The sequence below is a fragment of the Euleptes europaea genome, chromosome 18, assembly GCF_029931775.1.
Source record: "Euleptes europaea isolate rEulEur1 chromosome 18, rEulEur1.hap1, whole genome shotgun sequence".
In the NCBI taxonomy this organism is placed as follows: Eukaryota; Metazoa; Chordata; class Lepidosauria; order Squamata; family Sphaerodactylidae; genus Euleptes; species Euleptes europaea.
In genome coordinates, this window is record NC_079329.1 from 10848126 (window position 1) to 10863982 (window position 15857).

The 15857-nt window shown below is 49.1% G+C and overlaps 2 protein-coding genes across 2 annotated transcripts in view; one reads left to right on the forward strand and one right to left on the reverse strand.

Annotated features, from left to right (window-relative positions):
• U2AF2 (U2 small nuclear RNA auxiliary factor 2) overlaps positions 1 to 15857 on the forward strand; it is a 155743-nt gene that overhangs the window by 96582 nt on the left and 43304 nt on the right. The window lies entirely within an intron of this gene.
• On the reverse strand, positions 6102 to 6869 carry LOC130490181 (zinc finger protein 581-like). The gene has a single exon (XM_056863994.1). It carries the CDS (start codon positions 6867 to 6869, stop codon positions 6102 to 6104), a length of 768 nt encoding a protein of 255 aa, XP_056719972.1.

A 15857-nucleotide genomic window follows, 5' to 3' on the forward strand; every position in this document is an offset into this window, starting at 1 on the left:
CCTAAACCCTCCTAGAACTTAGGCCCCGCTCCTTCTTCGGAGGAGGCAGTCTCCTAGCCCAACCGAGGGGTCCCCATCTTCCCATCCTGTCCTACACGGATCATGCCCTGCTCAGAGGAGCCAGGCGTCCTGGCTCCCAGCCCTGTGTCCCCCCCCCCCACTCCTTTTCGAGAGGCCAACCACTCAGGTTCGAGTCCTCCACTGTAGTCTAGCAGACCCACCGGTCCCCTTTGGGAGTCCTGGGAGCTCCGAGAGAACAATAGCCCGGAATGGGGCACACCACAAGGGCAGGCTGGAAGCTCTGTGGGGCAGGTGGGATCGGCCTCAGTGGTGGACTGTCAGCTTGCCCAGTGGCAAGTGGGGCCCCTTAAACACCAGACAATATGTTTGAAATGCTAATGACCTTTTAGTAGTTTGAAAGTATAATAGATTTATTTAAAAATAAAAATTCAATTATACCAATCTGTATTTACATTTAACATCTACTGCATACTGCCAGTAATATGTACAATATATGTACACTGTAATTACTAAAAAATATACATTTCGCAAAAAAATTAATTGTACCTGTTTTCCACTTATGTATTTTTCGAAAATTTTATTTATTTCTTATAAAAAAATAAATGATAGCCTTATAGTTGCCTCCTGGCAACCAATCTTTTTAGACCCAGTCCGCCACAGATCGGGGGTCTAAATCGGGGGACACTGCAAGGGGTCCCTAGGGCAGGGCCCTACGGCGGGTTCTTCCCACTTCCCCCCCCGACCCCACAACCCCCTTAGTTTGCTCCGGTCTCTTTGTTCCCACCGCCTGCGCGCCGGCCCCTCTGCCCTCCCCCAGCATCGCACCCGCATCTCTCCAGCCAAACACACCCCGTTCCCTTTTTCTCCAGGTGGACTCTCACCTGCACCGCCCGTCTCCTCCAGCGTGGTCCCGGGAAGGTTCCCCCCGCCAAAATAAAGTCCCTTGCCAACTTTCAGCCTCCTTCGCAGAGAAGCAGCCAGTTGGGAGAAAACTCCCCCTCCCCTTTCTGCCCATCCTCTTCCTTAGCCTTCACCTCCCCTTTAAAGGGAGCCCAAAAGGGAATTAAAGGGAACGGGGAGATTGTTCCACCCCCCTTTTTTTTGTCTGCCGTCAAAAAGACAAGCTAAACTGCAAGTCTCCCCCCTCCCCTTTATTTATTTAATTTAATTTAATTTAAAGAGACGGAGGCCGTTTGTGCACGGGAGGTTTTGCCTTGGATTTGCTGCTCTCTAGATGCACATTTCCCCCCCATCTGAATTCTCAGAACTCTGCGTGGGGGTTTATTTTGCAGTTGTGAGAATTCGGATTTAGAGGGAGGCAAATCCAAGGCAAAACCTCCCCTGCGTCAATGGCCGGAGGCACTGATGTGACGCCAGGAGAATCGGATTGGGCGCCTCTTGCCACAGATGTGGCTTTTATGATTCAGGGCAAAAAGGCACGGGAGGTTTTGCCTTGGATTTGCCACTCTCTAAATGCACATTTCCCCCAGCCAAATTCTCAAACACTAAAAAATAATAATTCCCCATGCAGAGTTCTGAGAATTCAGATGGGGGAAATGTGCATCTAGAGAGCGGCCAATCCAAGGCGAAACCTCCCGTGTGTTTTCACCCTCAGTTCGAATTTCAACATTGCCGAAGATCTAAGGCCATTTGTGTATGGGAGGTTTTGCCTTGGATTGGCCGCTCTCTAGATGCACATTTTTCCTATTTGAATTCTCTGAACTAAAAAAAAAAAGCCCCCATGCAGAGTTTTAAGAATTCAGATGGAGAAAATGTGCTTCTAGAGAGCAGCAAATCCAAGGCAAACCCTCCCATGCATAAGTGGCCTAAAACTCACTAGACATGCTCCGTTTGCCAGTTTAGGGGCAACGGTTGTAGGTCCCCTTGTTGGTCTAGAAGGGGGGAAATGCAGTTGTGAAAATACCAATAGAAGAAGAAGAGAAAGAGTTGGTTTTTATAGGCCAACTTTCTCTGCCACTTAGGGAAGAATCAAACCGGCTTACAATCACCTTCCCCTCCCCTCCCCACAACAGACACCCTGTGAGGTAGGTGAGGCTGAGAGAGCTCCAAGAGAGCTGTGACTAGCCCAAGGTCACCCAGCTGGCTTCATGTGGAGGAGTGGGGAATCAAACCCGAGTCATCGGATTAGCCTCCGCCGCTCATGTGGAGAAGTGGGGAATCAAACCCGGTTCTTCAGATCAGAGTGCACCACTCCAAACCTCCACTCTTAACCACTACACCACGCTGTATGAATAAGTAAAGGCAAAGGTCTCTGTGCAACTCGACTTCTGAACTTGACACAAAATAGCAAACACATTAAGCAGCGGGAACATCAAAAACCCACAAAGTTACCCATTGCCGGAGGCCTTCTGAAATAGGAATGCTTTAATGAAGTGTCAGAAGAAAGAGGGTGGGGAGGCTAAGCAACCCTCCTGGGGCAGAGAATCCCATATCTGAAAATCTCATCAATTCACCTCTGTCACTGTATATAAGCAGAGCAGGAAATCAAGGGAAGGCCTCAGATCACAGGTTGCTATGGCCAGAGATGGTCCTTTAGATAACCCTAATCCTTTTGAATTGGGCCCCAGAAATAAATTGACAGTCAGTGAAGTTGCAAGAGCAGTGGAATTGTATATTGGCAAGTGGCCATAGCCCAGGGGTAGAGGCCATGCAGTATGTATAAGAATCCAAGTTCTAATCCAGCTGGGTGACATTGGGCGTGTCACAGCTCTGTGAGAGCTCTCTCAGCCTCACCTACCTCACAGGGTGTCTGTTGTGGGGAGGGGAAGGGAAGGTGATTGTAAGCAGGTTTGAGTCTCCGTTAAGTGGTAGAGAAAGTCAGCATATAAAAACCAGCTCTTCTTCTTCTTCTAATCCTGGCATCTTCTGTTTAGTCCCTGGTGCCAGAAAAGACCTTTCTCTACCGGAGACCCTTCACAGCTGCTGCTAGTAAGAGTGGGCAATATTAGACTAGACAGGACAGCATATTAACTCAGGATAAGGTACCTTCACATGTTGAACTCCCCAAAATAGCAAGATTTATAATAGTGGTGGAAAGGGCCATCAAGTCACAGCGGACCAGGGTCTCAGGCAGGGGTTTTTCACATCACCTACTGGCCTGGTCCTTTTAACTGGAGATGCCTGGGATTGAACCTGGGATCTTGTGCATGTGAAGCAGACGCTCTACCATTGAGCCACAGCCTTGAGAACCCTATGGGGTCAACAAACGTTGGCTGCGACTTGACAGCATTTTCTACCCCCCCCCCTTTCACATCCAAAAAGGCATGGCACCTTCTGACCAGCTATAAGAAGTGCACTCACCATAACATTTATTCTACACCGATGTCTTGTTTTCTTTACACTAGATGGCATGCAGTTCCTTGGAAGTAGAATTTAAATTGTCAAGTATGGCACTTTTCCTTTTTCTACAAAACAAAATTCTAGACCTCACGGTTGCAGGGAGATGTTTGCAATATACAGTCTGCAGTTTGGAAAGATTTCCCGCACTCACATTGGTGTCTTGCATGGCTTCTGTAAAGGCTTCACTCACAAGTTCATGAACAAACCTTCATAGCGCTGAAGCATTTAAAAACATACCCTCCTTTTAAAATTTTGTTTCTAAAATATACATGTCTGGTTCACAATAAAGCAAGTGACTGAGGACATTTATGCAAAATTAGCACTATGCATACAATTTATTGATTTGCATATTTTGAGCACTAAACTGGCATTTTCAACACATATTTGGATTTTTTAAAAATGTTGGTGCATAAAATGATGAGTCCAGTGTATCTCCATCCCCCTCCCCTCCCCGTACAATCGAGCCTCTTCACCTTTCTCACCCTCTCCTCTATGGTCAGAGCAAACCACTTATCTCCGAGATGTCGATAAAAACCTTTGTGGCATTTTTTAAAAGTCATGTATACGAAAGGCACTCAGCGTCAGAGGGTTCACTTCCTATCAATGCATCTACAAGATGGGAAGTTACATAACATCACTTTATTCCAGAGACACAAAGATGAACCAAAACCCAGAGAATTATTTTAATTAAAAAGGACACACACAGAGATCAAAGATTCCACACTAAATATGAAGTGGAGAAAACACAACCCAGGGTTTCTCCCTGGCAAACTTTGGAGGTGCCTGCCTCTCCGGCACATTGGAACACATGCTGCGGATCAGATTCTTACACTTATTCTCCCTTGTCAAGGAAACAGATCCTAAGTGTGTCATATATGGTAGGAAGCCACTGCAGTCTTATTGTGTACGCCCCACAAGCCAGGAACGAAGCACAAATGTCCTTCTGCCTCGGCTCCCCTCTGAAACGATCTTATCGGTGAATGGAATCTCACCAGGCTCCTATGACTACTCGTTCATTGGCTTAATACGAAAGACCTTGGAGACTTCACAAAATGCATTCTAGCATAAGCATCCATGGGTCAGAGCTCACTGGGCCAGGCATCTGATGAAGTAAGCTCTGACTGACCTAAGATTATGCTGGAATCTATTTCGTCAGTCTTCGAGGTGCCACTGGGACCAGTCCATTTTCCCCAGACCAACAGAAGTGATATTTGTGAAGCATGTCGTTATAAGAGGGTGGGCCCAAATTTATTTTGCCAGGTTGGGGTCTCCATTACGGTTGCCAGGCCCCTCTTCGCCACCGGCTGGAGGTTTTTGGGGCGGAGCCTGAGGAGGGCAGGGTTTGGTGAGGGGAAGGACTTCAATGCCAGAGTCCAATTGCCAAAGCACCTATTTTTTCCAGGTGATCTGATCTCTATCTAGGGCTGCCAGGCCCCTCTTTGCCACCGGCGGGAGGTTTTTGGGGCGAAGCCTGGGGAGGGCGGGGTTTGGAGAGGGGAGGGACTTAAGTGACGTAGAGTCAAATTGCCAAAGTGGCCATTTTCTCCAGGGGAACTGATCTCTATCGGCTGGAGATCAGTTGTAATAGCGGGAGATCGCCAGCTGGTACCAGGAGGTTGGCAACCCTAGTTTCCATGGTGTCCTGGGTCAATTAAAACCTGAAGGGGATGTGGGGTGATCCTTGGCAGAGGGCTGCTGTTTCAAGGCCAGGTAAACGAAGGGGTAGGATATTAATAGATGTGTGTTGCCAGGCTATAGGCTTCATGACAACATGTCCTTCAGGCATATATGATGGGGACAGTGCCTGCCCATTAAGTGCAAGGCCTGGGCCTAGTGGGCTGGATTCTCCCTACCACTGAGTCATAGGATTGGGTCGAGCTGGATGCTAGCAGGCCATGCTATCTATTGCAGAGGCAGATAATGCTAGGCCAGCGTATCCATGGGTAGACATATAGGAGAGGGGCTGTGGCTCACTTTGTAGAGCATCTGATTGGCATGCAGAAGGTCCCAGGTTCAATCCTCGGCATCTCCAGTTAAAGGGAGTAGGTGACGTGAAAGACCTCTGCCTGAGACCCTGGAGAGCCAGGAAGAGGGGCCATGGCTCAGTGGTAGAGCATCTGCTTGGCATGCAGAAGGTCCCAGGTTCAACCCCCGGCATCTCCAGTTAAAGGGACCAGGCAAGTAGGTGAAAGACCTCTGCCTGAGACCCTGGAGAGCTTCTGCCGGTCTGAGTAGACAATACTGACTTTGATGGACCAAGGGTCTGATTCAGTATAAGGCAGCTTCATGTGATCATGTGACCTACGGGGGCAGTGGTCACCAGGATGAAACAGGAAGGAACGGCTCTCCCTGCCAGGTTATTAGGAGCTTAGACAGGCGTGACAAACTATAACATCTAGAGAGCTGGTTGGCTTGGTCCTTGCAGCATGAGAAGGAAGGCAAGGTCCATGTTAGGTGTCAGCAAGGTGGCTTTTCTATGCCAGAGAGGTTCAGGCATTGGTGGGTGAGGTTCTCCATTCAAATTCCTCCAGGGAACAGCAGGCCGTCCACTGGCAGACGTGGAAGTATCAGTTCCATAAGACCAGGGCAGGTATGTTCAGGCCAGGACTGCCATAGCATGCTCGGATACTAGCAAGTCCCAGAAAATAGATTTCTAAGGTCTGGGCAGGCAGTGGGATCTCCACGCCTGTGACATAAGGTAGGTCCTAGAAGGCCAGAGTCTAGGGTGCGGGGAGGAGCTGTAGACGATGCTTCCGGCGGATGTGCCTCTGGAGGGTGTTGCGCTCGCCAAAGCGCATGTGGCACGCTTCGCATTGGTAGGGCCGCTCGCCCGTGTGCACCCGCTGGTGGTGCGAGAGCTCCCCAGAGTCACGGAAGCTACGCTGGCAGATGGGGCACTGGTGGGGCTTGCGGCCGGAGTGGGTGTACTTGTGGCGCTCCAAGTGGGACGTGCGCTTGAAGGCCTTGCCGCACGCTCGGCAAACGTGGGGCTTGCTCTCCGAATGGGTGATGCTGTGGCGCTGCAGGTAAGACAGGTATTCGAATGTTCTCGAGCAGACCGGGCAGCAGTACACCTTGCGCAAGGCCCCCCCACTCCCTCCGCCCTCTGGGCCTCCTGCGGGCGCCCCCGCTGTCCCCACCCCCTCTTCCACCAGTACTGTGTAGGGGAGCCCCTGGCTGTCAATCAGCAAGTAGCGCCCCAGTCGAGAAGTTTCTCCTTGTTCCTTGCTGGTGGTCCCTACGGGAATGTGGGCCCGTTTGCCTGCTCCGGGCAGCCCGTTCAAACCCTGAAGAAGGGCGCCCGCAGGAGAAGGCACTGGTGGGCGAGACAGTTTCGGAGGGGAAACTTGGACACCCCCTGCCTCATCCTCCAGCTCCAGCTTGATGTGCCCCATGTTATTTGTGGGGTCTGGCAGAGGGGGGCGTTCCATGGTTTCAGTTGGTCTATGGGGATCCTCTGTAGACTTGGAATGTCTCTGCAGCTCCATGAATATCTCCTCAGAAGTGCTCCCTTGGGGTGAACAGCCAAGTCTGCAATAAGAAAGCACAGATGCTGATTGGGCAAGCAAGAGTTATGCACGTGATTGTACCCACAGAACTTGTAGAGCTTCACAGTGCAATCCTAAACCGAATTACATCCCTCTAAGCCTACTGACTTCAATGGACTTATGCTTCGGAATACACTGGTAGTTAGCAGCGATGCCAACAAATTAAAGAACTATTTGATAATTAAATTGTTCAAAAGAAAATGATCTACTACTCCATTTAAATATATCCACATATTACCAAATGCTCAAGATCTGAGCCTCTGTTGAGACTTAGGAAAAACAACGTGCAATTCAATAAGGAAAGTTACCACTAATTGTTAGAAGGAAAGACACTTTGCCTATTTTCTTCTTCCTCTCCAGGTTACAACAGACCAGGCCCAAAATAGCCTTACAAATTAAACTGGTAGTAGCCCTACCGGTCACAACTCCAATGATTTAACTCAGTGCTACTCACACTACTTAGGAATAAGTCCATGGGATACAGTAGGACATGTTTCCAAATAGTCATACATATGTTCTTGGAAATTTCACAAACCTTGAGCTCCAAACCACAACAAAATATTCCAGCTCGTGCCAGAATAGTTTGTTCCATCTCTTCCGTCTCCCCTTTATAGTTTGACTGGCTGCAGCTCTAGGAAACTTACACAGGCATTACTCACAGCAGGAAACGAAGAGCTTACGAGGGCTCTAAAAGTAAAACCTCCGGCAAAACATCCCACGAGATACTCAGAAGTACTTGCTTTTTTTTCTTCCAGTGAACGCAACCTTAGCTGTAGTCTTGTACGAAAAATGCTAACCAGGTTTTGGCCCAGAGATGATGCACTTCATAGGATGTTAAGTCCAGCACAAACCAAAGGCAAAGGAACTGATATAAAATTTGGCTAGGATGCCAAGACAGGCTGAGATGGTAAGATTTCATCCTCCAGAGTGGGGCAAGGGTTACATGGGAGCATGAGCTTCTAAAATAAGGTGTGGGAAAGATTGGGAAGGTCTTAAGAAATTTCTAAGAATATCGATACAGTTCTTGGAGGGATTTGTTCTGCAGTTTTGGGCAAGAACGACTCATTCACAGTTTTGGAGAATCCCTGTCTGCAAAGAGTTTGTTGTTATCATAATGAGCTATGCCCATGCATGCTGGGGTATTTTTTTGGGGGTCAAAGGAATGGTTTAGGGCTCAGACCCCTCCTCTGCTTCTTCAGTTTGTGGTCTTAGGTATAACACTCACCTTTGTCTGGCCCATTACTATATTTCCAATATTGGTCAGCCAAATGCTTCTGAACATAACATAAGAACGTAAGAAAGGCCCTGCTGGATCAGACCAAGGCCCATCAAGTCCAGCAGTCTGTTCACAAGCACAGAATGAAGACATCTTCGTTCCCCCATCACACGCCTGACATATCTAGACAGATACACACAGCCTCTGAACAGGAGGGTCCCATTTAGCTGTCAGAGCTGATAAAAGAGACTAGGGTGGTCAGAATTAAGGTGAAGCAGGCAGGAGGAATTTGAGGGCGCCGAGGGGTGCAGTGGAAACGGCTTGTCAATAGGAGTTGGAGCACCCCCACTTTTTCAAGGCATCAGTATGTCCTACCCACAATCCTAGTTCACCTTTCCTTCAACATGCCAACAGGTCATAGGAACACAAGAAGCACTTTGCTGAGTCAGACCAGTAGTCCGTCTAGTCCAGCATCCTATTCCACACCACGGCCAACCAGTTGCCAACAAATAGATCATAGAGGCCAACGTTGCTTCCTAAATCTAGTGTTCAGAGATTTACTACCTCTGGATATGAAGGTTCCCTTTATCCATCATGGCTAGTAGCCATTGATAGACCTATCCTCCATGAGGGGAGGAGCTTTGGCTCAGTGGTAGAACATCTGCTTGGCACACAGAAGGTCCCAGGTTCAATCCCCGGCATCTCCAGTTAAAGGGACTAGGCAAGTAGGTGATGGGAAAGACCCCTGCCTGAGACCCTGGAGAGCCGCTGCTGGTCTGAGTAGACAATACTGACTTTGATGGACCAAGGGTCTGATTCAGTATAAGACAGCTTCATGTGTTCATGTGAATCTGCCCAATCCCCTTTCAAATCATTTATGATGTTAGTAGTCATCACTATATTCTGTGGCAGTGATTCCAGAATTTAGTTACTTGTTGAATGAAGTAGTATTTCCTTTTTTTCCATCCTGAATCTATTGCCCAAGTTCTAGAATTATGGGAGAGGAAGGAAAAAAGTTCTCTCCACCCCATGCATAATTTGATGAGCCTCTATTACTCCCCACCCCCCGCAGTCATCTTTTCTAAACTGAACTTACCCTGCTTGGATGATGTCCCTAAGTGCTCGTCTCAACTCTCATTTCTGCGTCAAAGTCTCATGCCAAGGCGGGTGAGCACCAGCACGTGCCCCTTGCTACCATCCTGGAGGGCTGAGTAAAGGAAACAGTAACATCCCAGGGGAGAAATCCTATGACTCCAAGGCGGTAATATAAGTTGGTGGTCTGCAGCAGTCAGCCAGCGTGGTGTAGTGGTTAAGAGTGGTGGTTCGGAGCGGTAGACTCTGATCCGGAGAACCGGGTTCGATTCCCCACTTCTCCATAGGAACGGTGGAGGCTAATTTCTGGATTTGTTTCCCCACTCCTGCACGTGAAGCCAGCTGGGTGACCTTGGGCTAGTCACAGTTCTCTTCGAGCTCTCTCAGCCCCACCTACCTCACAGGGTGCCGGTTGTGGGGAGGGGAAAGGAAGGTGATTGTAAGCCGGTTTGATTCTTCCTTAAGTGGTAGAGGAAGTCGGCATATAAAAACCAAGTCTTCTTCTTCTTCAGTCCAAGCAACACAGTTTCCATTAACGTTGGGCTGTGGTTGGTGGAGCATATCCCCAGTCCAGGATGAAAGAAAGGAACGAAGGACACCGCTTTAGCAGCCGAGGGTGCGGCAGACAGCACCAGGCTAATCTGTAAGAGCCAATCCAAGAAGCTGCAAGATCTCCCAAGGCTCAGCAAGGCTCAGCACCAGTCGTGAAGAAACAGTTCAGGAGAGGCGGCCTCCACCCAGCGGGCACAGCTGGCAGCAAGCAATGCCAATCCATCTTGACGAGGGTGAAAAGATCAGCGCTGGTTCTTTGCCCCGAGGTTTGGTGAAGTTGGCATCTCCTCTGCTTCCCACCTTTGGAAAAGGTCCCTGTGATGAGCGGATGCAAATTAGGCTAACCTTCCCAAAGCTGCCTGGCTGCAGCCCTTGCCCCCCCCCCCCCAAAAAAAACAGCAATAGTGGGGGATCCAGGTCAGGTTGCCTGTCGCCCCCTTCTTTCCAGCCGGAGCAGCCTCAATATCACATCCAGTTTCCAAAAAGGAAGCATGGAGGGGAGGGGAGGGAAGAGCTCGGTGGAGGGGGGGTGAGGGGGGGATTTCTACCTAGCTCTGCCTGGGGGGGGGGGGTTGAAGGTGGAGGAGAAGGAGGCGGAGTGGGTGTCACAGCAAAAAGAGTCCTGACGGAAACGCAGCGGCTTCTCCCACCGGCTCGGGATGGAGAGGTTCCCGGATCAACATTACTCTCCCCCCGGAGAGGGGGGGGGGGGACACGGGGTTGGTTCTAGTACACCTTCCACAGCACCGAGGGATCTGGGATCCCGGGGGTCCCCCACCCACTAGACCTGTCCAGACCCCCCACCACCACCACCAGACTCCCACCCCCTCGCTTTTGCTCCACCTCCTCTCCCAAAGGGGGGGCTCCCTTGGCCCCGCAGCCCCGCAATCGGTTCTGTTTGCAGCCTTGAAACACGAGAGGAAGCCGCCGCGTGGAAGGCAGACCGGGCACCTTCAGTCTTGAGCCCCCACCCCACCCCGTTGAGAGGCATCCCAGGTAAGCCGAGCACCTGTCAGCTGGTAGCCACGGAGAGGAATTTTGCATGCCTAATTTGGGGTTCGTGGAAGGGTGGCCAGGTCCCTCTTCGCTATTGGCGGGAGATTTTGGGGGGCGGAGCCTGAGGAGGGCGGGGTTTGGGGAGGGGAGGGACTTCAATGCCATAGTAGAAAAGGGCCAGAGTCCAGTAGCACCTTCAAGACTAACACAAATATTTTCTGGTAGGGTAGGAGCTTTCGTGAGCCACAGCTCACTTCTTCAGGTATCTGAATGTATCTAAATGTATTTAAATGTATCTAAATGTAGAAAAGGGCCAGAGTCCAGTAGCACCTTAAAGACTAACACAAATATTTTCTGGCAGGGTATGAGCTTTCATGAGCCACAGCTCACTTCTTCAGAAAGCTCATACCCTGCCAGAAAATATTTGTGTTAGTCTTTAAGGTGCTACTGGACTCATGCCCTTTTCTACATTCAGATACATTCAGATACCTGGAGAAGTGAGCTGTGGCTCACGAAAGCTCCTACCCTGCCAGAAAATATTTGTGTTAGTCTTTAAGGTGCTACTGGACTCTTGCCCTTTTCTACTACTGCAGACAGACTAACACAGCTACCCACTGTGAATTATCTTCAATGCCATAGAGTCCAATGGCCAAAACGGCCGTTTTCTCCAGGTGAGCTGATCTCTGTCGGCTGGAGCTCAGTTGTAATAGCAGGAGCTCTTCTGCTATTACCCTGTTAGCTTATCTATATGCAGATATTAATATTGGAGCCCATTTGCTGATTTAGTTTGCTCAATTACCTGGAGGTTGGCAACCCTAGTTTGTGCGGCTGCCTAAACACCCCAGGACAGCTCAGCTGAAGCTACGGTTTGGGGGGCCACGTTATCCCCCCCCCCCCCGCAATCGCTAGGGTTGCCAGGTCCCTCTGTGCTACTGGCGGGAGGTTTTGGGGGCGGAGCCTGAGGAGGGCAGGGTTTGGGGAGGGGCTTCAATGCCATAGAGTTAGGGTGGCCAACCTCCAGGTACTAGCTGGAGATCTCCCGCTATTACAACTGATCTCCAGCTGACAGAGGTCAGTTCACCTGGAGAAAACGGCCGCTTTGGCAATTGGACTCTATGTAGGGTTGCGTTAGGGTATGAGCTTTTGTGAGCCACAGCTCACTTCTTCCGCTGAAAGCTCCATACCCTGCCAGAAATGTTGTCAGTCTGTAAGGTGCTACTGGACTCTTGCTCTTTTCTTCTGCTATTGACAGACCAACACGGCTACCCATCGTGATCTATCTCCAAAATAATAAACTCTACGCAGAACCCAGGCATCCAGGCTACTAACCCCTCCCACTTCTTACCCTATCCAGAGACCCCCCGTCATCAAACCTCTCCCTCCACATAGTGTTGGATTCCCCTCCCGTTGACTATGTACTAGACCCCCTGCTCTTAGGGTTGCCTGGAGGAATCTGTCCAGTCTAACTGTGGTTTAATAGGATGCTATTTGTCAGGCTATGGCACATCACATCAAGCTGCCTTATACTGAATCAGACGCTTGGTCCATCAAAGTCAGTATTGTCTACTCAGACCGGCAGTGGCTCTCCAGGGTCTCAGGTAAAGGTCTTTCACATCACCTACTTGCCTGGTCCCTTTAACTGGAGATGCCAGGGATTGAACCTGGGACCTTCTGCATGCCAAGCAGATGCTCTCCCACTGAGCCACGGCCCCTCATTTACCACCATGCCATGAAAAGCTTCAACTGGCCATCCCCACACATTAAGCCTCAATTAATGGGACAAGACATTTTCCTCCAGGCCTGTTGGCAACCCTACCTTTTCTCTCCTCGCAACAGAAATTCAGAAGGACCACTTCCCATCTCTGAACATGCACTTTTTGTTTCATGCACCCCACAGAGACCCTTTGGTGTCTGCAGGCAACGCTGAAGGAAGCCCCAGCCCCCAATGAATAACACACAAGACTTCAGTAGGTGAAGCATTCTTTAGCACGGCGAGGCAGCGATGGAGAAAATCAAAATTCGACAGGCAAAAAACCTTTCCCAACTTTACACCTGTAGGCTGATAAAAATCTGCAAAGTGTTTCCACCTTGTGGCTCTTGCAGCTGATAAAGGCACTTCGATTTTTGAGGGGAGGGGAGGAACAAGCTTCTGCTCGTTCTTCCACCTCAGAGACAACTGGATAAATTCCACCTGCCATCTCCCTCTGCCACACACAACTCTCTCTCACATTCTTAACACACACTACACAGAAAGCTATGGGAGGAAAACCCAGTGTAGCCATTCTTCCCTTACACATGCTCACACCTGCATAGGCATTGTATCTATATGGACACACACGGAGCAGATGATAGCTGGAGGGCATGTGATATGTTCAGGGTGAGGCCTTTCTTTGCCTTTCTCCCACCCGCTAGGATAATGACCAGGCACTGGGAACCTATTTTTAGTCTTAATTATGGGTTTGGGCATTAAAATCATGTCGGTTCCTGCACATTCTAGGTTTTGTTTCAGCACGTTCCAGCATCCCTTCCTCCCCCTCCCCCCCACCCGTACGCCCCTGCATTCTTCCGCTTCTATCTATACCACAGTTATGGGAAGGTTTTCTCTTGCTTGTTTATTGAATTTCATTTTATCACTTAAGCCCACCTGGGCATTCCTTTTTTACATGAAGATTAGCATCCAGGCTTTGTGGTGTCACCTGCCCACCCAACTGGCTCAGTTTCCCACCTCCTTTTTCTGGGGACTGTGTCTATGACAACCAAAGACAGGAGTGTTGGGGTGAGGTACATTTATGCCTGAATGGCATTTTTAGGGCAGTCTCTGAGGAGGAATTATGTTCAGAGTCTAACTGCTGACTATGTTTTTATGTGAAAAGCAACCTCCCTCCCCCTTCTCCCCAGACATATTATCAGTTTATAAGAAATGATCTCTGTGTGTTAAGTGCCATCAAGTCGCTTCCGACTCATGGCGACCCTCTGAATCAAAGTCCTCCAAAATGTCCTATCTTTGACAGCCTTGCTCAGATCTTGCAAATTGGGGGCTGTGGCTTCCTTTATCGAGTCCATCCATCTCTTGTTGGGTCTTCCTCTTTTCCTGCTGCCCTCAACTTTTCCTAGCATGACTGTCTTTTCCAGTGACTCGTCTTTTCATAATGTGACCAAAATATGATAGCCTCAGTTTTGTCATGTTAGCTGCTAGGGTCAGTTCAGGTTTGATTTGATCTATAACCCACTGATTTGTTTTTTGGCAGTCCACGGTGTCCGTAACACTCTCCTCCAACACCACATTTCAAAGGAATCTCTTCCTATCAGCTTTCTTCAATGTCTAGCTTTCACACCCATACATAGTAGTAGGGAATACGATGGCATGAATTAATTTAGTCTTGGTGGCCAGTGACACATCCTTACACTTCAGAATCTTTTCTAGGTCCTTCATGGCTGCCCTTCCCAGTCTCAATCGCCTTCTGATTTCTTGGCTGCTGAAATTATCTAAATTAATAAAAAGGATGAGGAAGATGAAGGATGAGTTATAGCTGGGAGCTTGTGAGAAAGGAGGGAAAGTGGGAATGTACAGGGGAAGTGAAAAAGGTTTGTCTACAGCAGAGATGCCCCTGAAGCTGTTGGGTTAGAGACAGCCAGGTTTTTCACTCAATCTTGCCCAGTTTTTCCCCTTTATTACAACTTCTGTCCCACATGGGTTATGTCCATGCAGCTCCCATAATCTGCAGTTTAGCCATTTTGTGGGAGAATCTCTCCTGCCTTTTTTTTTTTTTTTTATCACCAGTGGAAAAAAATAGTTGGGTTTGCTCCATCATAACCTAGCCCTTCCTGGCTTTATCACATTTTAAAATTAAATATTTTATCTAAAATATTTCTATGCTGCTTTACCCTGCGCTCCAGTAAATGTACACGTGGATTAAAATACACAGGAACACCATAAAACAGCCTAAACATGAAATCCACAATAAAATACCAAAACAGTATTCAAACCACAACACCCCTACAGCCTAAATCCAGTTTAAGAGGGAAATTGTACAAGATAATGTTGCATTCTGCATCTGGTCGGATGAAGAATGGAAGAACTGTGGCTCAGTGGTAGAGCATCTGTGTGGCAAACAGAGGGGACCTTCGCATCTAAAAAAAAAAAAGATCAGTTAGTAGGTGACATGAAAGAGGTCTCCTTGAGAACCTAGAGAGCTGCTGCCAGCCAAGGCTGATGATTCTGACCTTGACTGACCAATAGTCTGACTCAGTACAAGGCAACTTGATGTGTTCAGTTGCAGAGGGGCAGGGTAAAATCCTGAGCCAACTGCCCGTTGTCTTGAACTGGGCGCCTCGGAGTTCACTAGCACAAGCTATGATTTCCTCTTCAGGTCTAGATTTTCTCAGGCTGAGTTAGTTGCTGATGGCCAATCTTTTTGGTATTTTAGCATGTGGGGGACATGAAGAGATGGATGCTGTGTACCCGGGTGGGGGAGAGATGTTCACTGGTGCTTGGCTCCAGAGCAGATTTAAGGGCTGCAAGTTCAGGAGCAGATGACATAACTTTCAAGAAGCATTGAGCCCTGTCATCTCAATACTGCCCCAAGGTCACCCAGCGTGGTGTAGTGGTTAAGAGCGGTGGTTTGGAGCGGCGGAGTCTGATCTGGAGAACCGTGTTTGATTTCCCACTCCTCCATGTGAGTGGTGGAGGCTAATCTGGTGAACTGGATTTGTTTCCCCATTCCTACACATGAAGTCAGCTGGGAGACAGTGGGCTAGTCACATGAACACATGAAGCTGCCTTATACTGAATCAGACCCTTGGTCCATCCAAGTCAGTATTGTCTACTCAGACCGGCAGCGGCTCTCCAGGGTCTCAGGCAGAGGTCTTTCACATCACCTGCTTGCCTAGTCCCTTTAACTGGAGATGCCAGGGATTGAACTTGGGACCCTCTGCATGCCGAGCAGATGCTCTACCACTGAGCCACAGCCCCTCCCCACTCTCTCCCCACACTCTCTCAGCCCCACCTACCTCACAGGGTGTCTGTTGTGGAGAGGGGAAGGTGATTGTAAGCTGGTTTGATTCTGCCTTAA